Here is a 22,922-nt window from a genome sequence, read left to right as displayed (position 1 = left end):
TCTGATGCCTTCAGTGTGAATCTACAATTTTCATAGTCATGAAAATAAAGAAAACTCTTTGAATGAGAAGGTGTGTCCAAACTTTTGGTCTGTACTGTATATGAAAAGTATTCGGAATGCTGTAAAAAAACTAACAAAAAAAACGAAAAACGAACAAGACAAAAAAAAACCTCCCTTTCTACGATGACCTCTCAGACTAATTGTCATGCAGCTGTCATCACATGTGTGTGTGTGTATAATTTCTCTACTGGTAATTGTTTTATTATTAAATGCAGATAAAGTTTATTAAAAGAAGATTTTGGACTTTTTTCACAATGAAGGTTTTTTTCTCTCGCGTCTTACTTTGAAGACACCGAACGATCTTGCATCACTTCCGGTAGGGCGAAGCCAGGAAAAGGGCGTGGCGAGCGTCACTCGGGCAGAAGATCCAGGGATTGAAACCTGGACAAGGACAGACTTTCAGCACCGGCGGAGACCCGCAACGCCCGAACACACCCGGAGAGCCCCGAGTCCACGTCTCGTGTGTGCGGAGCGCGAACCGCAGGCTGACTCGTTAATTTCGCCTCGAAAAGAAAACCAGGAAGTGACGCAGCAGGTGGCGAGGCAGGTGTGTCTTCTTTTGCGAGGATCCAAACAGGTGAGCGCGAGCCTTTGGTGAATGTCCGCGTGCTCCGCTAACATGCCAACAGAGTCGTGTGTGACACGTTGACGTAACTTGGTTGAAATCAAACGCACGAGCCGGGAAACGTAAACAAAAACAAACTCGTCATTTTCGCCCGTCTCGAGTGACGTCATTACGGCCGTGAGAAATGTCGCTCGTGAAGTGTGTTGTTGATGTACCCATCAACATAGTTTCCCACTTTAAGACCCACAGCCCAAGTACGCACACACACACACACACACCTCTTACTGTGAGACACAGTGTGTACTTGTTTCACATTGAGACAAATACACACGGTCACACAACTATAAAATTGTACACACAGACACACCCAGTAAGATGTGCGTGTGGTTGTCTCACACAACCACACACACGCACATCAAGTAAGACAACACACGCAGTCTCACACACATCCATTCATGCAACTACACACACCCAGTAAGATGTGTGTGTATGTGGTTATGTGAGGCAACTACACACATTAGAGGAATACACAAGTAGCCTCTCTGTCTCTCTCTCTGTCTCTCTCTCTCTCTCTCTGTCTCTCTGTCTCTCTCTCTCCCCCTCTCTGTCTCTCTCTCCCCCTCCCCCTCCCTCTCTCTCTCTCCCCCCCTCTCTCTCTCTCTCTGTCTCTCTCCCTCTCTCTCACCCCCCTCCCTCTGTCTCTCTCCCTCTCTCTCACCCCCCCTCCCTCTCTCTCTCACACACCCACACAGCAGTAATGGAGGTTTGTCTGGCTGCACAGTAGCAGCATTCTGTTGTCACACACTGACACCTAGTGGTCCCCCGTGGTGGAGCCGCCACATTTTAATGACTGAGTCACTTCTGACTTGCACGAACAGCCAAACAAAGCAAAGTGTGGCCACCGATGTTTTTCCTCCTGCAGCCACTCCGTTTACTGTTTTAAATACGAGCGTTCCCGTGTGATGAGGGGTTAAACTGTTGTTTACCACGCAGAAGGAGATGAGCGGAGGAGCGGGCAGCATGGACGCCGTGAAGAAGAAGATCAAAGTGCTGCAGGACCAGGCGGAGGAGGCGAGGGAGCGAGCCGACAAGCTGCAGAGGGAGGCGGAGAAGGAGAAGAGGAGCCGCGAGGAGGTACAGAGGGAGGCCACCTCGCCTCAGTATTCAATATAAACCCAGTATTCGTCTAACGAACGCCCTTCATAGTACTTTTTACTCATTAGGAGTCCTCCTTACCTCCAGCTGAAAGGTTAAAGGTCAGAGTTAAACTTTACAGTTGTGTTGTGACGCAAAGTGTACTTGATAAAAATGTCTACAATTTCAACATAAAACCAACTTTAATGAAACTTTCTGGTGCAAAATGCAGTGAAATGTCCTAAAAACGACTCCCATAGCTGTTGCGTCATGTATGTTTCGTTTTTTTAAAACTTTTTTTTTGCTGCCTTTTACCCGAGAACATTTTCAAGTGAAAACTTTCAATCTTTTGTTGCGTTTTGGGCGTCCGTTTACACGACAGGGCTGGTGGAAACGGCTACCGTGGTGGAAACTTTTATTTTGAAAACGCTCGGGCAAAAAAACGCCACATTCCGGATAGATGCATTTTTAATATTACCGTATTTTCCGCACTATAAGGCGCACCTAAATACCTCAAATTTTCTCAGAAGCTGCCAGTGCGCCTTATAACCCGGTGCACCTTATATATGGAAGAATTGTTCTACTCGAGACTGCTGTTTGACAGCTGAACAACCAGAAGCTTTTATTTTAACAACTGTAACTTCGCAACCGGATCTTCAGAGCGGACGACACTCCACACAACACCTTCATCACTCATGGTTGCACACCAACATTCTAACAAACCAAAATAAACTAGATGAAATAATGACTCCCTAAACTGGGGAACAAAAACACAACATAAACACAATCAACACAACACCAAGCCCAACAACAACCCACAATAACCTCCAACAACACAAAACATGAATTCCCATCATGCCTTGCATCCTGAGCTCCTCAGTGCAGCCGATAGCTGCAATGAATTATGGGAGTTTCTGTTTGTGGTGTTTTAAATGCAATTATTGGGGGTTATATTTGGTTTGTGGTGTCGGTAATAATTGTGTTGTGTTGTGTTTTTGTTGCTTAGTTCATGTAGTTTAGTTTATTACCGGTAGTTGTAAGTTGTCAACCAGCAGTGAAGAAGGTTTTGTGTGTAGTGTCGTCCTGGCATAGGCTACAGGTAGGACTATCAAAATAAAGCGTGTGCACCTCTCTGGGTGTTAGAACCAGTGGAAAATGTAACCTAATGGCTTTGAGCTATAAAGGTTATGACCACTGGTCTATTCCATGTGCCTTATAATGCGGTGCGCCTTGTATATGAACAAAGTTGTAAATTATGTCAATCAATGTAGGTGCGCCTTATAATCCGGTGCGCCTTATAGTGCGGAAAATATGGTAATTCAATTTCTATTGAAAAACAGCATAGTCATCTGAAGGTTCTTTGATAGAGAACAACTCAACTGTTCGCCTTAAAGAAAAGGACAGAGCAACAGATGTTCACAGTAAATAACCAGTTCATATACATTAAGTTGCCAAGTCTCTGTTGTGTTGCTCCGGAGTGTCGTCATCACACTTTATGTATCAGCGGAAACACACTGTGAGATAAACTGCAGCAGTCTGGAGTCTGTGATAACACACACACACACACACACACACACACACACACACACACACACACACACACACACACACACACACACACACACACACACACACAGAGTGTATGTATAGGGCCCCAGACCCAAATCTGTTGCGCCGTCCCATCGCAGAGAGTATGCTTAAAAATTCAGCGGGATGGTGAGCGCCGCGTAACGACGCAGGCGTGTGATGTCATTGCGCAACATTAGGCGCCGGCCTTCTGTTATTAGCTTGGGGCGACCAATGATGTTGGCGGAGAACGTTGTGTTCTCGTCTGCGTGTATTTATCACGTCCTTGGCAGATGTGTTTGTCTGTTTTATTTATTGGTTTGTATGTATTTGACCAACTTCTCGTGAAAACTACTCACCAGAATTGCATGAAACTGTCAGGGATGATCTGCCATCAGCCAGAGACCAGTCGATTAGATATCGGGACGTTAACGGTTAAACGTTTCCGAATAAATACAAAAAAAAAAAGGTTAAAAAATTTCCCATACAAAGCGAAAGTGATGGACACCTCATGGAGGAGATTAAAGGACAGCAGCATCCATTACCGTGGAGACGCTCAGTGCTTCACACAGCGATGTAGCGACCTGACCTGCCCAGTTAGCATCGATATGAGCTAATGGCTACCATGCTAGCGATGCTAACCCGGTTCCACAAACAAATGTGGCGTAGGCAAAAGCCCGCACTCTACCGAGTGTAGCTCTAGGTGCAGACGTGGCTACCATGCTAGCGATGCTAACCCGGTTCCACAAACAAATGTGGCGTTGGCAAAAGCCCGCGCTCTACCGAGTGTAGCTCTAGGTGCAGACGTGGACCTCTGGCCGATGGTGTGTCACCGTGGTGACCTCGACATCCTGACTCTGGTGTGTTTGACTCTGGTGTGTTTGACTCTGGTGTGTTTGACTCTGGTGTGTGTGACTCTGGTGTGTGTGACTCTGGTGTGTGTGACTCTGGTGTGTGTGACTCTGGTGTGTGTGACTCTGGTGTGTTTGACTCTGGTGTGTGTGACTCTGGTGTGTGTGACTCTGGTGTGTGTGACTCTGGTGTGTGTTTGACTCTGGTGTGTGTTTGACTCTGGTGTGTGTTTGACTCTGGTGTGTGTTTGACTCTGGTGTGTGTTTGACTCTGGTGTGTGTGTGACTCTGGTGTGTGTGACTCTGGTGTGTTTGACTCTGGTGTGTGTGACTCTGGTGTGTTTGACTCTGGTGTGTGTTTGACTCTGGTGTGTGTTTGACTCTGGTGTGTGTGTGACTCTGGTGTGTGTGTGACTCTGGTGTGTGTGACTCTGGTGTGTTTGACTCTGGTGTGTGTGACTCTGGTGTGTGTGACTCTGGTGTGTGTGACTCTGGTGTGTGTGACTCTGGTGTGTGTGTTTGACTCTGGTGTGTGTGACTCTGGTGTGTGTGACTCTGGTGTGTGTGACTCTGGTGTGTTTGACTCTGGTGTGTTTGACTCTGGTGTGTTTGACTCTGCGTCTGCAGGCGGAGGCCGAGGTGACGGCGCTGTCCCGCCGGCTGCAGGTCACCGAGGACAATCTGGATCAAGCTCAGGAGAGACTCTCTGACACTCTGCACAAACTGGACGAGGTGGAGAAGGTGGCGGACGAGAGCGAGAGGTCAGAGGTCACCCACACCGGGTGTTACTTCTCTTTCTGTTCTCAGTGAGACATTGTGAAAGAGAAGGTTGAGTCACAGGAAACATGGAGGCCTGTTGGTTCACCACCACTTCACCCAGCTGTGTGTGTGTGTGTGTGTGTGTGTGTGTGTGTGTGTGTGTGTGTGTGTGTGTGTGTGTGTGTGTGTGTGTGTGTGTGTGTGTGTGTGTGTGTGTGTGGTCACTGGTAACACGACTCTCTCCTCGCCGGGGGTCTTCAGGGGGATGAAGGTGATCGAGAACCGAGCTCTGAAGGACGAGGAGAAGATGGAGATGTTGGAGGTTCAGCTGAGAGAAGCCAAGCGCATCGCCGAGGAGGCGGATCTCAAATATGAGGAGGTAACATGACACCACCTCACCACCACCACACAATGACCACGCCACCACATAATGACCACGACACAGCATGACTGCGCCACGGCACCAAAAGACCACAATACGACAACACAACAACGACACCACGGCGGCACCGCACCACTGCAGGAGCCCAACACGACCACGCAACGACCTCGCCACCGCAGGTGAGGTCAGTGACGAAACTGTTTGATTGACAGGTGGCTTGTAAACTGGTGAAGGTGGAGAGAGAGCTGGAGCGAGCTGAAGATAGAGCAGAGCTGTCTGAGGGGTTGGTCTCTCACACACACACACACACACACACACACACACACACACACACACACACACACACACACACACACACACACACACACACACACACACACACACACACACACACACACACACACACACACACACAGAAGTCAAATGTACTGATGATCAGACTTGTGTTCGTTTCATATCTTGATCTTCACAGAACTTTTGCAGATTTAAAAAACTTGAGATGAGGCAACTGGAAAAAAATGCAACAATTGCAACAGTCAACAATTGCTGTAGGAGATTTGGAACTCTGGAGGAATCTGTTCATGAGAAACAAAACCAACTGGCAACAAACAAGCAGTTAATCCATAAACATCTCAAAGCTCACTGCTCCCCCTGCTGGATATCAGGGCAAACTACAGCAGAATGTCTGACATTTCCAACCAGCTTCAACATGAACTTTTGACCTCATGTCTGAACAAATGTTCCAGTCCTGAGTACAACGTGACACACACACACACACACACACACACACACACACACACACACACACACACACACACACACACACACACACACACACTGTTACTGTTTCCTTTGAAACCTCTCTCTCTCTCTCTCTCTCTCTCTCTCTCTCCCCTCAATCCACCACTCAGTAAAGTTCGGAGTTTAGAGGACCAGCTGAGGAGTTTCGACCAATCACTGAAGAGCCTGCAAGCGTCAGAGGACAAGGTACCGAAGGCCACCTGACTTCTAGCCTGTTGGCAGTCACAACTATGGCGCTCTTCTTCTTCCTCCTCCTCCTCTTCCTCCTGCTTTAGCCCACCGGCTGCTGCTGCAGCAGCTGCAGGCCCAAACTCCACATACCAGGCAGAGCAAACACAAACAATGCAGGAGGAAGTTCTTTACACTATTAAAAAAAACAAAAACAAACGCTCTTCCAACACACACGAGCAAAGAGTGAGGAGCGTGAGCTCATATTGGTTAAACACTCAAAACAGCTGTGGAGGTGCAACTACACAAGCTCCATCTGGGTCAAAAAGAAAAAAGATACTTTTCTGAAACGCTGCTTCTGCACACGCTCATTAAGTCGTTATTCTGCACACGCTCAGTAAGTCGTTTTTCTGCACACGCTCAGTAAGTCGTTTTTCTGCACACGCTCAGTAAGTCGTTATTCTGCACACGCTCAGTAAGTCGTTATTCTGCACACACTCAGTAAGTCGTTATTCTGCACACGCTCAGTAAGTCGTTATTCTGCACACGCTCAGTAAGTCGTTATTCTGCACACGCTCAGTAAGTCGTTACTCTGCACACGCTCAGTAGATGAACCATAAGAATGTTTTCTTCCAGAGTGTCACGCCTCCCCAGGTCATATCCTCCTATAACTTGGTAGTTTTATTTTGAAAGTCACTATAATAACAATCCAAATTGGTCCACTAGAATGACCGTCTCCTCCCATTGCTAATGTTTACAGTGTGTGTGACTTCATTACAAACAGCACCCACTAGTGGCCCGACATGAAAACTACTTTTTCTGCCGCCTCCGCGTAAAAATGGACGTCGTTTTCAAAATACTTCAATGTGAACGTGAATGTTTTCTGATTTGTGCGTCTCTCAGTATTCCCTGAAGGAAGACCGGTATGAAGCAGAGATCAAGAATCTGAGCAGGAAACTGAAAGAGGTGAGACACGGGTGATATGGAAGTGAACACACACACACACACACACACACACACACACACACACACAGCTGAACCTGCCGCTGTGTTCCAGGCCGAGAGCAGAGCGGAGATTTCCGAGCGTTCCGTGGCCAAACTGGAGAGAACCATCGACGAGCTGGAAGGTGAGACCGACCGCTCCGCCGATGGGCGACGCACACTCCGGGCTACAAAGCCGTCACGCCATTTTGGCCGGCGGTTGGACTGGCGTGACGTCTCGTCTCCTTCCTGTGTCCCCAGACTCCCTGACTGCAGCCCGAAGCGCCAACATGGAGCTGCAGGCGACTCTGAATCACACCATGGAGGAGCTCAACTCCTACTGAACTGTGAACCCCCCCACCCTCCTCCTGCTCCTCCGTCACCCCCCCACCCCCACTGCCTGTCAGTGGTACACCTTGAAACTTTGTGGCCAAAGGGTTACACCCCCCCCCCCCCCCCCCAATGATTCCTGCCTCTTAACATTCCTCCGTCACTTTAACATTGTTAATTAACCTTTGTGTTGTCGGGAGCCAATCCATAACATTCCCCCTTTAAACCCTTTTAACAACTAACTCACAATGTTTGAAATCACCTTTTTGTTTTTTTTTGCCAAAACAATTAAAGGGACAGGATGTTAGTTCATCACTTCCGATCTGCCAATCAGATTCCAATGTTTTACTGCCAATTAGGTTAATGGAGGGACCAATCACAAGCCAGAGCCTTTGGTTGACTTGATGTGTTTTGACCCGGTGGCGTCACAGCTTATTGTAATGAGAATAATAATAATAATAATAATAAAATAACCCTGAGAACAGGTTTTGTAAAATAAAAGCACGTCTTTAACTCTTAACCGTTTTTGATGGGAGCTTTTACTCTGAAAATATTAACCTACCACCCTTTGTGTTTACATGTTATTTCTTTAGCGCAGAATACAACGTGCTCATCTCAATGTTTATAGAGGGAATCTAACAATTCCGGGAGGAAGCAGAGAGGATGGTGGAAAGTGGAAAAAAAAATAAACTGAGGACAGAGATGTTGATGTTTCTATTAAAACTTGTAATCCAGCTCGCGTCTCAAACTTGAATCGTCGTCAGAAGCACCTGCAGACGGATTACGTTTCCATGGAGAGTTCGATTAGAGGAAATCCGTCTCCGTGTGCTCATCAAGTCACACAGAAGTCCTCAGAGTGGGGGTCAGCTGCCACCGGAGGAGGAGGAGGAGGAAGCTTCCTCGGCGAGCTTCAGGATTGGCTGCAGCTGCTCCTGTAACGAGGGGGCGTCGGCTTCGTTGGTGACCATCCAATCAAACCCGTGGTGGCCGTCCAGGCCGCATTCAGACTCCGCGTCGTCCACGCCTGAAACACAGAGGAGGCGGGTGAGACGCAGGGCGGACAGGAGTGGGCACGAGGGGCAGACGGGCGTGCTGAAGTACCTGCGGTGAAGCTCCACCCCCTCTGCTTCCTGGTGTGTTGTGAACACTGAACTCTGACGGTCTGAGTCTGTCCAGGAAACTCCGACTGGAACCACTGCAGGTCTGACGGCCGCCGGGCGTCGCTCACCATCTGACCAGTCCCACAACACACAACGTCTGAATGTCCTGGAACTGATCGGGGGTTTGTGACGTTTGGGGACGGAGGGGGAAAAAAAGAAAAAAAAAAAGTGACGTACCCACACGGGTTGGCGGGCTCCTCTGGTTGCTAGGCGACAGAAGAAGCCCGGGTCCTGGTTCCGGCGGCTCTCCCCCCAGCGGATCATGTCGGCTCGGTACTGCTCCTTATAGGGACCTGGTCCCAGGAGCTGGTCCAGGTCCAGACCGTGTTCCTGTGGAACCAACAGAACTCAACTGGCGAGGAAGTAAAGCTCTGGACCAATGCGGACCACAGACACACCCTAACTGTGACGGACATTCTAAATAACTACTTTCAAGGTTTTCACACCAACTTTCTACAATGTTTTCTTTCAGTCCGGCCTGAACCCGAGACGAGTGGAACCAGAGAACCTTTCATTGACGCTTCAGTCCTTTTGGTTTTCCACCAATATTTCTCTTCAATACTCAGACTACATAATTATATTCTATTTTCCACTGCGGTTAAAAATGTCACCAGACTCCAGAGCTACACTACAGCTGTGGTTACATGGATCAAGTGAACAGATTCCATTTGCAACATGAAAACACTCAAGTCAGATTATATTTCCACCGTCAGATTGAATATTATGGTCAAATCATCGGGGGTGATGTCGTCCTGTTTATTATCTGATCACAATACGCATAACGGCACGTTGGGTTACATTGCACAGTCGGGAGCTTTGCGTACCCGTCTGTGACATCAGTTAATCTCACGCCATGACGTCACCGCAGCAAAACTGATCGGTGCAGGAGACGAAAATTTATATTAAAATTAAATAAAATCAATATTAAAAGACTTCAAGATACTTAAAAGGCTTGACAGGCGTAAAGCCTGGGATTGTGCAGTGCATAGGTCACAAACGGAAAACATCACAGTGCAAGGCGTGATGCCATCGATCCAGTCTGAATAGGTTAGTAACTTCCGGTGACGTCACACAGCTGACTGTGAAGTAGCGGAGGTGGAGGTCTGACCTGAGCGTACTGCTGCTTCAGGGGTCCGGACAGGCGCAGGATGCAGCACACGTCGCCCCCCAGACTACACAAAAACAAGTCAAAGTCAAAAACCATAATATTTGAAAACGCGTCACCGCTATGACATCACAGCAGCCAGGTGGACGCGCTCACCGCTCCTGGATCCAGTCCGTGACGTAATCTTTCCCAGACTTCCGTTTCCCGCTGAAGACCAGGACCAGCCGAGGCTGCGAGACCTGGACCTCCATCACGTCCCGCCAGGTCCAGGATCGGGTCCAGGTCTCCCGGCCCCGCTGCCGGAGGTTTTATGGGTCTCCTCCTCCCCGCCCCGCCCGTCGGACCACCGCAGCTCCCGCACCGTAACTCACCGCACACCGCCGCTACTCACATCCACACTCCACGTCATCGAGTCGCTCAGTAAACCACGTGACTGGAAACGGCTCGCTTCACGTGCAAAGTGTCCTTCTGGAAACACGTCAGCAAACATTGTGAATCTACGCTGGCACGAGTTTATTTTTCTTATTAGAGTTTAGTTTATTTACAGACATTACGGTAACACGTGATGTAGTCCACATCCGGGCTGAACCATTATGTGAGTTATGGGGGGGGGGGGGTCCTCTGAAGCGCCAAATAAATCATAGCACCATATTATATCACCACAAAAGTTTATCTGAAGATATTTCCCTTTATGTAGACCGAACATTTCACAATTTACAGCCTGAGGACTAATTCAATTGGACGCAATTTAAATAGATCTCTTCCAAAAAATTACTATTGATCACATCTGGACAATTTTGTTAGAATAAGTCATTTAAAAATAAGTACAGTAAATATGACTCTATACAAGTATTGATATGATTTAAAAACTTGTTTAAGATTTTGGTCGAACGCGTCTTACAATCGTTTCTATTCTATACATATTAAAGCTCATTCATCCATCACGTGCACTGACTGTTATTAACGCACTTACACTCACCGAGACACATCTTACACCACTGACACTAGTCATTTTTAATGAATTGTAATTGTGAAAATTGCTTTTCACTCCATTTTCAATCCAACTAAACTTGGATTTCCCTCAATTTTCTTGTCTTAACTTGAACTGATGTACAAAACTCCTTTTACTTCTTATTTTGTATTGCTGTGAATGGTGGTCCGTGGCTTCTTATACTTGAAGGAAACACCATGTGGACTTCAAAAGGGAAGTCCAAGCTGATTTTGACTTTTGGTATTTATATTTCCTCTCCAGTTTGTTTTCGGTTTATGTCCAGTGATCTACATATGAATATTTCATTGTATGTTAATATTCTTGTTTTGTGAAGGTAAGCATTTTGGGAATCTATCACACCTCCCGCTCCCGACGGCAAGAAGTGGACTCGTCCAATGTGACGTCACACACTTGGATAACAATGGCGGCTGCGCTGTTTAGGGGGAAAGCCAGAAGTATAGTTGGAGGAAGAAAACATGTATTTTCATTGCTGCAGGTTAGTAAAAAGAAAAACGCTCTTACAGACTGATGTCCCCTGAACATGCGTTACTCTTAATAGTATGTCGTCAGAGAGGAGGAACTGACATTTACGTCTGATCCGGGATCGAACCAGTGTCCGCTGCGGAAAGTAACTTTGGGAAGCGTTCGACCTTTCACCGAGTTGTCGCGACTTGTCGTGCACGCGCACAGATTGCAGGTGCACGACGGTCACGTGACTTCTCGTGGTAACGTTATTGATAAATAACCTGATAAATAACGTCAGGCATAAGCATGCAAGTCTTCGCTGAGACCTGAGGGTGGGTGTGTGTGTGTGTGTGTGTGTGTGTGTGTGTGTGTGTGTGTGTGTGTGTGTGTGTGTGTGTGTGTGTGTGTGTGTGTGTGTGTGTGTGTGTGTGTGTGTGTGTGTGTGTGTGTGTGTGGTAAAGGTGGTTTTTGCTCATTTGCATGACACCAGATTTGAGTTTGGGTTTAGTTTGCCCTGGGCTGAGACTGGAAGGCCCTTCTTGTCCGGCTGGTTATGACGAAGTAGTTTATAGAATTCCCATTTTCTGAATTAACCCATTGGGAAGCTGGTGTGTGTGTGTGTGGGGGGGGGGGGGGGGGTTAAGGGTCATGCTCAGGGTACCACAGTGACAACAGTGACAACATATTGGCTGTGGAAATCAAACCAGTGAACTTCAGATCCCAAGTCCACCTCTCACAAGCTATAAAACACACCAGCAGTGTTCAGTCATTTCCAGCTGCCAGGACTAGTTTCTAGGAGCTGGAGGTTGTTGGATGGAAATCCTCTGAATGTTCTTTTAGTTATTTGTTGTTTTTTCTGTCATCGTCAGGCTTAACTCGACGAGAATAGAAAATACTCTGGATGCACTGATCTCAGAATGAAATATTGAATCAAAAACCACATATTTGACCTAAAAAAAGAATGCTAACCCACCGTGTGGATTGATACAGGTGGAGCGTTCAGCTCATCCAGTGACTGGATGGCGTCTCAGATGCTGCGTCTGTGTTTCAGCTCACCCGGCCTCAGTCCAGCTTCTTCCCTCCCGTTGAAGACGTCATGCTGCCGAGTCAGAGCTTCAGCAACAAGGTGGCCTTCGTCACCGGCGGGGGGACGGGACTGGGCCGCGCCATGACCACCACACTGTCCCAGCTGGGAGCGCAGTGCGTCATCGCCAGCAGGTCTGACGCCGCTCGGCTCTCACCGCCCCTTATGGCGCCTTTCCACTACGACCTACTGAGCCCTACTCGACTTGGCCTTGTGGTTTTGCATTACAATATTACAATATGGTGCAGCCGCGGCGTGGGCGGAGTCATCGGAGATCCCCCCCCCCCGATATGATGCAGAACGAACACGTACTGCTCAAATAATAAATTAAATAGTGTATATTTTTCTATGTTTACTAATAATATTGCAGAATATGGAGCGTTATGCTTCACTGTCCGGTGTTTTGGTTGCACTGGTGCCCCTGTTAACTGGTGACTTCTGCCACAAGCGGTTCGCAGCAGCTGATGTTAAAATACGACAAGCAAATATTATGATACTTTAATGGAAGTGTGGTTAAACTGCGTTCGCCGGGACGGCTAAGGACTTTGGTCGGGTTTTTAACATCTGCTGTGAAAAGTGGACGCTGGAGGAAGCCGGTCATCAATTAACAGGGACGCTGGTTAATCCAAAACACCGGCTGGGAGACCTCCCGGTACTGGCCGAGTCGCTCCATTGAGCTCCTGATTGTGGTGTTGGCGCCTCGGCCGGTCAGGAGCCATGACCCCCGGCGGCACGTAGAGGAACACAGAGTCAAGTCGAGTAAGACTGAGGAGGAACAAGTGGAAAAGCAGCATTATTTTCACAATCCCAGCATCACGTTTGGCTGTTTGGGTGTTTAGGAAGTTGGACGTCCTGCAGCAAACGGCAGAAGACATCGGGAAGCAGACTGGAAACAAGGTCAGAATCAGAGTCAACATGGGGCCGGACAACAAAATGCTTTTAGTGGGTTTATTTTTGCATTCCGTCCTCCCATTCCTGGTGGGTTTCCAGAGAGGCTGAAACCTGGGCTGAGCTTAATTTGTTGAACGACGGCGCCTCGTTCACTTTTTATTTTGGGATTGTTTTGATGTATTTTAGCTCTGAGGACCATCACAGCAATCATTTTAAGTGCATTGAGAAAGACAATCAAATAAAAATTTGAATTTTTCTTTAAAAAAAAAAAGTCATAGATTTAAGATTAACCCCCCCCTCAGGTTCACGCCATCCAGTGTGACGTGAGAGACCCTCAGGCCGTCTCTCAGTGTGTGGACCAGATGGAGGCTCTGACCGGACTCCCTGATGTGAGCACGCACGCACGCACGCACACACACACGCACACACACACACACACACACACACACACCTGGAACCTCCAAAATGTGGCCCTCTGCCGCCGTAACGCCGCCGTGTGTCCCTCAGGTGATTATCAACAACGCAGCGGGAAACTTCATCAGTCCCTCAGAACGTCTGACGCCGAACGGCTGGAGGACCGTCACCGACATCGTCCTGAACGGGACGGCGTACGTCACCCTGGAGCTCGGCAAGAGGCTCATCAAGGAGCAGAAAGGTCAGACGCTCACCGGGCCTCTGGTCCACGACCTCACACACACACACACACACACACACACACACACACACACACACACACACACACAGTGTCTGAACAGAGACGACATCTATTTTGTTGTTTTTGGTCGCGATTTTTATTCAAGTGCAGCTTTTGCTAATAGTCGGATTTAAAAAAATGTGTTAATTGTTTTATTTATTTAAGTCCTTTAAAAGTTCTTGACATTCCAATTACAGTGGTAACAATTAGAAATAATATTTAAGTTCTTTTTCAAACTTTGTCCAGGAGCGTCTTTCTTGGCCATCACCACCATCTACGCAGAGTCCGGTTCTGGTTTCGTGGTTCCCAGTGCCTCCGCCAAGGCCGGAGTCGAGGCGCTGTACAAGTCAGTCTGTTACCATGACGACCACCCGATGTAAAGTGTGAGGGGTTTTGTGGTCTGACGTGTTGCCCCGTGTCAGGTCCCTGGCTGCAGAGTGGGGGCGCCATGGTCACAGATTCAACATCATACAACCCGGACCAATCAAGACGAAGGTCTGGCCCCGCCCACAGTGAGCAGGACCGTTGCTTTGTTTTGTTGTTGTTTACCCGTTGCTTGTTGTGGTCAGGGGGCCTTCAGCCGTCTGGATCCCACCGGCGCCTTTGAAAAGGCCATGAAGCATCGAATTCCCACCGGCCGACTCGGGACGAAAGGAGAGATCGCAAACCTGGCCGCCTACATGAGCAGCGACTTCGCCTCCTGGATGTCTGGATCTGTGAGTTGAGCTCCGATCAGGCCCCGACTGGACAAACTCACCCTTACTGATGTATACCGTACCGTGATGTCCACACGATAAGCTGCGACTTTGTTCACATGCTTTGAATTCTGCCACTTAAACAGTAACACGGATATTTTATGGGTTTTTTTATGAGCTCATGAGCTTCATAAGATAAGATAAGATAAGCCACATGCCGCAGATACATGGGTGATGCGTTTATGCGCATCATGTAATTCCTAACTTTTTTTTTACATTTTTGGTTGGAGCCGTATTATAAAGTAAAATAAATGCTGAGGTTAAAAATAACAAAACTTCATGCACTTCAGAAAGCGAAGAAAAAAAAATTAAACAAAATTCTCCTTTTAAAAAATTTACAACTTTGATTTTCTACTTTTTCGGAGGTGCATCAGTTTTTTTTTGTTTTTTTTTACCTCCAACTCTTTTTTTCTTCTTCAGTGGCCCTAACACTCTTCTGTACAGATGCGCTCAATAGTCCAGGAATTACGGTAACCTTATGACCCCGATCAGACCGTTTCGGGGTTTTCAGATGAAATCTTGGTGTTTCCAGGTGATTCGCTTCGACGGAGGAGAGTTTGTCTTCATGTCAGGAGAGTTCAACAATCTGATTACTGTGAGTTCGTCTTCTTTTGTCTTCATTTTTTATTTTTTTTCCATTGAAAACCTGTTTAATAGAAAGTAAGACGTCAATCAGACGAGTCTCTGTAAGGATGTTCTTCACGCACGCTGCCGTGTTTGTGTTTCAGGTGACTCCAGATCAGTGGAAGACCATGGAGGCCATGATCAGAGGCACTAAAGGATCTTGAAGAAAACAAAACTGTAAATCCTTGAACCAATCAGGTCTCTGCAGCCCACCGTCTGCTCCTGACTGTGGAAATGTCACTAATAAAACTAGTTTTTTTTCCCCTCTTCGATTCAAACAGATCAAAAATCTACTTATGTGATTTATAAATTAAAGAAATTAAAAAGTTTTACTGATCCGTTCCTTGACCAAGAAAACAGACTTTATAAGACACATATGGTCTTATTGACTAAAATTGTATAAAAAAAGGGACAAATGTGATTTTCTGAGCGGATTTGAAGAAGAAACACTGTGAATCATGGGAATATCTGGTGCGTCGGCCTGTGCAGGTAAAATATTTAAGGGAATCCTGCCAATCATTTCAAGCAGATGATTTCAGGCGCATGAAAGAGGATGAAGAACAAAGATTTTCGTCTTGAAGCATCAACCTTCCCGGTGTGACCGAGACTGATTTTTGAGCCGTTGACGAGGAAAAGCCGTTCTCACATCCGTTGCCCCACGATGAGGACATTTTGTTACTTGATGGAATCTAAAAATAACAAACATGCTTTGAATATTTTTTCCACAGTTATTTGTTTACTACATAATTTCTTTAGTGTTCATTCAGCTTTGGTGCCTTCAGTGAAAATCTACAATGTATATAGTCATGAAAATAAAGAAATAACATTGGATGAGACGGTGTCCAAACCTTTGACTGATTGTGTCATTCATGTGTGTGTGTGTGTAGTAGTGACAGTTGGCCAACAGAGGGCGCCCCATCCACCCCCAGGGAAAAAAGCAGGAAAAACCCCCCAAATAAATTGATAAACTGTAATTAAAAAAATAAACTCAATCTAAGCGTTCTAAAAAGCTTTCAAAGCTGGTTTGATGTGTGAAAATATTCCTGATATACATTTAGTTTTCCATAAAGTTTTCCAGACTCATTTCAAGCGATCCGGCTCTAAAATGTGGTTGCGGTTGACTTCCTGGCCACCTCGTCATGGTTTCCAATAATCTGTGGGATCATAAGGTACTTGTATATCCTGGATGTCTGCCATGTTACCACCTGGTACGTCTACTTCAGTTTAGACCATCCAAATAAAACTAGAACCCAAGTTAAAAGAAGCTAGCTCCACTGAAGAGGAAGTGTTCTACTGTAAACACAATCATCACCAGATAGACACGAGGCCGTAGGTTTAAATCCAACAGGAACTTTATTGGGTTGGTCAGTTCTCACTTCCTGACAGCAGCACAGTCAAAGTTACAGACAGACGTTGAGGCCCTGAATTCCAATCTTTCACCACCTTCGTGACTGAACTCCTCGGACATCTGGCCAGAGGCGCCTGAAGCGTTGCCGCTGGGCTCCCGGGAGCAGCTGCCATGCTTCAGTGGGTGTTGATGCTCCGCTGGCAGCGGCCGATCATTGTGGTGACCAGCTTCTGCAGGACCTCCGCCCTCATCTTACCGATCTCCAGCACCTCCTCGTGGTTCACCTTCTCCTCGCGACTGTAGTCCAGAGACACCTGCGCCGACATCCCATCCGTTACACCGCGACCAGGAAGTGACATCACCACGGGGAACAAACGTCAGTGAGGACACACTGGGAGGAACTGACCTTGTTGGTGATGAGCGACAGGCCCAGGACCCTCAGTCCGCAGTGCTTGGCCACGGTAACCTCTGGAACTGTACTCATACCTGCAGACAAACAAGGGTTGCGTTATTTCATTGTCAGTAGCACTCTCTCTCTCTCTCTCTCTCTCTCTCTCTCTCTGGCGTCTTGCAGTCTTACCCACGGAGTCGCAGCCAAGGATATGCAGCATTCTGGCTTCGGCCACCGTCTCGAAGTTTGGCCCGCTCACCATGCAGTAAACGCCCTCTCTGACGAATCCACCGCATCCCAGCTCTGAGCCCACGTCCATGGCCACCGCACGCAGCTCCTTACTGTAGGCGTCTGACATGCAGGGGAACCTGATACCGAACCTGGAGGCACAGAATCATTTCTCTTGATTACACTTTATTCTCGTGGTTCAGCTCGCCCTGGAACGTCTTCTAGCTGGAATGCTGTAGGTTAAGATCTTCTTACTGAGCTTCTTTTCTCTCTCATTCTCTACCACTATTCCTCTCTCTCTCTGTCACTTGATGAAATCTAAAAATAACAAACATGCTTTGAGTTTTTTTCCAGTTATTTGTTTACTACATAATTTCTTTAGCATTCATTCAGTTTTGGTGCCTTCGGTGAGAATCTACAATGTAAATAGTCATGAAAATAAAGAAGTAACATTGGATGAGATGGTGTCCAAACCTTTGACTGATTGTGTCGTATATGTGTGTGTCTTATTCTCTTTTGCTCTCTCACTTTCTAGAGTGATGAACACCTCTCTCTCTCTCTCTCTCTCTCTCTCCCTCCCCCCTTATTTTTTTGGTAACAAAGACAGTTTGCATCCATAAAGTTGCATTAGCGCAACCTGCTGGTTCTATCTATCTACATTGTTTCCCACCGCTCTCTCTCCTCATCCCTGATAACTCCCCCTCCTTGTTCTTCTTCACTTGGGTTGAATGGCAGTTGGCATCGTTGTAGTTGCACTACCGCCACCTGCTGGTTCCAGCTAGTCAATACCATTCCCACCACTCCAAAGAAAGAAAGAAAGAAAGAAAGAAAGGCGAATACGTCCCCACTCTCTCTCTCTACCTTCCTGCAGAGTGTTTGATATTGGAACTGAAAGCTTTCGGTCTTTCTCTGTTCTCCGTCTCTTCTACTACATGTTGGTGGGTCACAGCGCCCCTACAGGCCTGGCATATGTACCACACGCCCCGGCGCCTCGTGTTGAGTTCATAGTGAATCATAGTGATGTGTGGACTGAGTCTTTTTTTTGAGCACAGAGATCGTGTTGGTTGGTGTGGATGCGGCCTGAGACGTTGTGAGAGTCGAGGTCGCATCACATTGACAAAGTCAGCAACAAAAAGCCTTGCGTCTGTTCTCCTGGATTTATAGCTGTTTATGGCCGGGTGGCTGTTACAATAAATGACTGATTTCACAACACATTTTCACGTGGTTTGGTATGTGACAAAACAGTGTGTGGTTAAAGTGTGACATGTTGATAACACATAACCATTGTATAATGGTCCGCGGCTGCATAATGGACACGAGCAACATCGGCCATGTACTGTCGTTGTGAAACTTTCGTTGAGTTTTGGCTGTTTGTTATAGTCTTCCTCCATATCTCTGAGCTCATATTAATGTTAAAACACTGAGGTGTGTTCCAGTCTCTTGATTCCACTCACACTGAGCTGCTGTTGATGTGTTGACTTATACAGGGTGAGGTAAGGTTTGTATTACGTTTTCAAATGAAGATGTGAAACTTTCGTTGGGTTTTGGATGTTTGTTTACATGGAGGAGGATCTGCACTCTCCAGCTCACACACCACTCTACAAAACATTTTTCTCCTTGTTTTCCTTCTTTGCTGAGTCAGCAGTACAAATGTACCCCTGTCTGCCTCCTTTCCTAAGGAGGATAAATATTTAAAAACAGGAAAGTACCAAGTAACTTTCATCCTTCACCAATCGGTTTTGTCAGTATTTTATTTTCCGACTCCTCTTCTGAGATTTTTCTCAGAGTTGTAGAACTTTTGTACATCAGAACTGATTGATTACCATACGTAGTGAACACATTAAAAAAAAAAAAATCTGTTCAGTCCGTATGCTCGCGAGGTCTGCCTCACCTCTCATCGTTGGGTCCACACAGAGGATGTTGTCCAGCAAATCCAGGCAGGTTGATGTGGTCCTTGATGAGCATGATGTCTCCAACTTTGAAATCGGGACAGATTCCTCCAGAGGCGTTGGTCACCAGGACAGACTCCACCCCCATCAGCTTGAAGATCCTCACCGGGAAGGTCACCTGAGGCGGACGGCGGGAGGTGGAGATGTCGTGTGGTGGTGGACGTGTGAAGAGATGGAGCAGCGAGGACAAAGACTCACCTGACAGAGGGAGTAACCTTCGTACAGGTGGAAACGTCCCTGCATGAAGACACATGGCGTGTTCTGGATGGTCCCAAACACCAGACAGCCTTCATGTCCCGGCACTGGGAGGGAGAGTGGACATCAGCCAGGGTGAGACATGTTGGAGGGGTTAAAGGTGTTGGGGAAGTTGTAGATGTTGGAGATGTTGGGGGTATTAGGGTTGTTGTGGATGTTGGGTGTTGTTGGGGTTGTTGGAAGTGTTGTACATGTTGTGGATGTGTAAGATGAGGGTGCTGCTGATGGGCGGGTCTGATTCACCTGTGCTCACAGGGAAGTTGGGGATGTCCTGGTACCTGAACGACTGCTTGTTAACGACTCCGTCGGCCAGGAGGCCGAGTCCTGACCCACAGATCACCGCCACCTTCGGACGGATACTCGTCTGGTTCATCAGCCACTCAGTGGTCAGCTTGTAGTCCTCAAAGGAGCAGCAGCTGAAACACACACACACACACACACACACACACACACACACACACACACACACACACACACACACACACACATTGAAGTGAAATTAGCCACACACACACTGTACATACTGTAAACATGTCAAACAATTTTTAAATACTATAAAAGACATTAATTTCTCAGAAATGTTTCAGGCTTGTTAAATACATGAAATACAGGTAAATACACTGAATAGACTTAAATCACAGGTCAGCTTCAGTTTCAGGAATAATATGAAGGAATCATATCGTGTATAAATACATACATACATGCACACACGCATGTATTTATGTACATACATACATACATACATACATACATACATACATGACGAGGTCACATTTCAAAAGATGCATCATATTTTCCAGCCTCTCAGTGGGTTCTGCTATTGAATTTCAGGTTATTTGCATTAAAATAGTATTTACTGGTAAACAGGTGTGTAAAAACTGAAAAATTAAGGTTTCAGCACATTTCCACTGGAAAAAAACAACTTTAAGTTTAACTGCGGCTCAATGAGTTCAATGAGCTGAACTTCACTTGAATTACTTACAAAAAGCACCGTCTGCAGAAACACATGAAAAGTGTGGTGAAGTGAAAAGTATCGACATGTATGAAGGACTTGGAGAGAAACTGGCTGCTGTGAGGCGTTTGAGAGAATCACAGACATCTTACCAGGAGTCTCCTTTAGTGTGCATCGTGCAGCCTCAACCGGACAGGGAGCAAGAAGAAGTAGAAGAAGAAGAAGAAGAAGAAGAAGAAGAAGAAGAAGAGGAAGACTCTGTGTGAAATGTTGAGGCAGTGCTCTACTCTGATTGGCTGAATTGAAGTCTGTAAACACACCTGATGTCAGTGAACTGCACATCTGCCACCTTTGACCTCCACAGTTGGTTCAGTCGCTGGTTAAAGTCCACAAGCAGAATTCACAGATTCAACAAAATGACACGCGCACACACGTCAGGTGTGTGTAAATATGTGTGTGTGTGTGTGTGTGTGTGTGTGTGTGTGTGTGTGTGTGTGTGTGTGTGTGTGTGTGTGTGTGTGTGTGTGTGTGTGTGTGTGTGTGTGTGTGTGTGTGTGTGTGTGTCTGTGTCTGTGTGTGTGTGTTTTAGTGAGATAAAAAAGCTGTGTCACTGTGGGAATGCAACTGCAAGAATCCAGCACATCAGTTACCATAGAAACTGTGTTACCATAATAGCAACTGTGTGTGTGTGTGTGTGTGTGTGTGTGTGTGTGTGTGTGTGTGTGTCTGAGATGAGCTCAGTTTCTTCTGATAATAGCAATAAAAATTGCAATTATTATTTATTGTATCTGTTATATGACATATTACAACTCAAAGACAAATACATTTCATTCATTCATTCATTCATTCATTCATTCATGTGCTCATCTGGATTAATGGGTTCATGTTCATGTGGAGAGGAGACATTCTGGGATAGATCTGCGACTCAGGCTGAGGAGTGAGGAAGAGGAGGAGGAGGAGGAGGAAGAGGAGGAAGAGGAGGAGGAGGAGGAGGAGTGTCAGTGCGGCGGCTCCGCTCCTTCAGTCAATCAGTAAACACTGCGCGCGTCGGGCAGAGTCGGTACCGGGCAGCTCGTGCATGGAGGAGAGACGATGCGGCTTCTTCTTCTTCTTCTTCTTCTTCTTCTTCCTGTCAGCGGTGAGAAAAAACGCGCTCCTCTCCTCCATCATCCCTCCATCTTCTTCATCATCCTCAGCCTCCCTCACTGCGGAGGCTCTCACTCCTTCATCATCTTCCCCTTCTTCATCCTCTGCTGCTAAAAACGGCTCTGCGGGTGTGTGTTAGTTAGTGTGTCTGTGTGTGTATTATGTGTGTGTTTTGTGTCCAGATGTGTGACGATGATGAGGATGATGATGATGATGCAGCAGATTAATTTCATGTGTTGATGTGTGTGCGCGCGTGCGCGCGCGACAGATCGAAATTTGACGCACAAACTCGTGCAGTCAGCTCACGCGCGTGCACGCCGTTAAATATAGAAACGGGTGCGTCAGAGAGGTGGAGTGACGTAGTAACGCATTCCTCCACTGCCCACCTGCGCCGTCACCTGCGGTACAGGTGACCGCGCCGCGGAGCCTCGTGACGGAATTCCGTCAAGGCAACACGATCATAATGCGACGAAAATAGAAACAACACACACACACACACACACACACACACACACACACACACACACACACACACACACACACACACACACACACACACACACACACACACACACACACACACACACACACACAGGCAGTGTGTGCACGTGTGTCTGTCTGTGTTGACTGGTGATCATATTCATGATTAGTTATTATATTATTATTTATTTATTACACAACAACGACAATCTGATCGACACAAAAATACTACATGATTGCCAGCTGGACTAACAAGGTCGTTTTTCCCCCTTTTAGAATAGAATAGAAACTTTATTGTCCTTGTCACCAGTTCAACGAGATGGAAAAGTGCCAACCGCTCACTGCATCATAAAATCAATAAAAGTACAAATAAAAACTGCTAAAATATAAAAATAGAGGGATAAAACAAACAGACAACACACATTGCACTGGTTCCTTATACAATACATTGCACATTAGTTGTGTTTTGTTTTGTTCAGTAAAGTGAGTGCAGTGGGGTAAAAACTGTGTTTGAGTCAGTTTGTTCTTGTTTTGATGGCCCTGTATGGTCTGCCTGATGGCAGCAGATCAAACAGGGAGTTTTCCACACGGTCCCTCATAATATTGTCCTCTTTTTTTTTTTTTGAGGCATTTTCAAAATGAAAGAAGAGAAGAAAAGAAACTTTGCAGGCTCAGTAAAGGATACTTCCTGACTGAGGATACTTGATACTTCCTTGAATCATTCTTTTTTCTTGGAATTTGATTTCTTGCTCCATTTTAGATTCCCTCCCTTTTCTGTCTTGTTTTTGGTCGTCTGAGAATGACATG

The 22,922-nt window shown here is 46.6% G+C and overlaps 4 protein-coding genes across 5 annotated transcripts; 2 read left to right on the top strand and 2 right to left on the bottom strand.

Moving 5' to 3' along the window:
- The first annotated feature begins 387 nt into the window (after positions 1–387).
- Positions 388–8,300, top strand: LOC308133688 (uncharacterized protein). 2 transcript variants are annotated; one of them, XM_080501167.1, is made up of 9 exons: positions 388–637; positions 1,622–1,759; positions 4,804–4,937; positions 5,197–5,314; positions 5,530–5,600; positions 6,229–6,304; positions 7,190–7,252; positions 7,344–7,413; positions 7,529–8,300. In XM_080501167.1, exons 2-9 carry the CDS (start codon positions 1,625–1,627, stop codon positions 7,609–7,611), a joined length of 750 nt encoding a protein of 249 aa, XP_080357293.1. In that variant the 5' UTR covers positions 388–637; positions 1,622–1,624; the 3' UTR covers positions 7,612–8,300. The 2 variants fall into 2 exon arrangements, with proteins under 2 accessions (XP_080357293.1, XP_080357292.1); XM_080501166.1 differs by having other exon boundaries at positions 1,619–1,759.
- Positions 8,118–10,214, bottom strand: pmvk (phosphomevalonate kinase). The gene is made up of 5 exons (XM_080501171.1): positions 10,019–10,214; positions 9,866–9,929; positions 8,935–9,087; positions 8,699–8,828; positions 8,118–8,621 (listed from the first exon to the last, which is right to left on the bottom strand). The coding sequence occupies exons 1-5, from the start codon at positions 10,111–10,113 to the stop codon at positions 8,461–8,463; spliced, it is 603 nt and encodes a 200-aa protein (XP_080357297.1). The 5' UTR covers positions 10,114–10,214; the 3' UTR covers positions 8,118–8,460.
- Positions 10,215–11,255: 1,041 nt separating this feature from the next.
- On the top strand, positions 11,256–16,166 carry decr1 (2,4-dienoyl CoA reductase 1, mitochondrial). Its single transcript, XM_080501162.1, has 10 exons — positions 11,256–11,349; positions 12,370–12,536; positions 13,242–13,299; positions 13,596–13,682; positions 13,801–13,948; positions 14,234–14,333; positions 14,410–14,482; positions 14,557–14,703; positions 15,275–15,337; positions 15,471–16,166. The coding sequence occupies exons 1-10, from the start codon at positions 11,275–11,277 to the stop codon at positions 15,528–15,530; spliced, it is 978 nt and encodes a 325-aa protein (XP_080357288.1). The 5' UTR covers positions 11,256–11,274; the 3' UTR covers positions 15,531–16,166.
- Positions 16,167–16,890: 724 nt separating this feature from the next.
- On the bottom strand, positions 16,891–20,664 carry pnp4b (purine nucleoside phosphorylase 4b; the record flags this gene model as incomplete). The annotated part of the gene is made up of 7 exons (XM_080501165.1): positions 16,891–17,028; positions 17,121–17,200; positions 17,295–17,485; positions 19,225–19,400; positions 19,481–19,584; positions 19,781–19,953; positions 20,642–20,664. The coding sequence occupies 7 exons, from the start codon at positions 20,662–20,664 to the stop codon at positions 16,891–16,893; spliced, it is 885 nt and encodes a 294-aa protein (XP_080357291.1).
- Between the last annotated feature and the right edge of the window lie 2,258 nt (positions 20,665–22,922).

This window comes from Blennius ocellaris (genome assembly GCF_963422515.1).
Source record: "Blennius ocellaris genome assembly, chromosome: 8".
Lineage (NCBI taxonomy): Eukaryota > Metazoa > Chordata > Actinopteri > Blenniiformes > Blenniidae > Blennius > Blennius ocellaris.
This window is presented reverse-complemented; position numbering and strand designations above follow the sequence as displayed.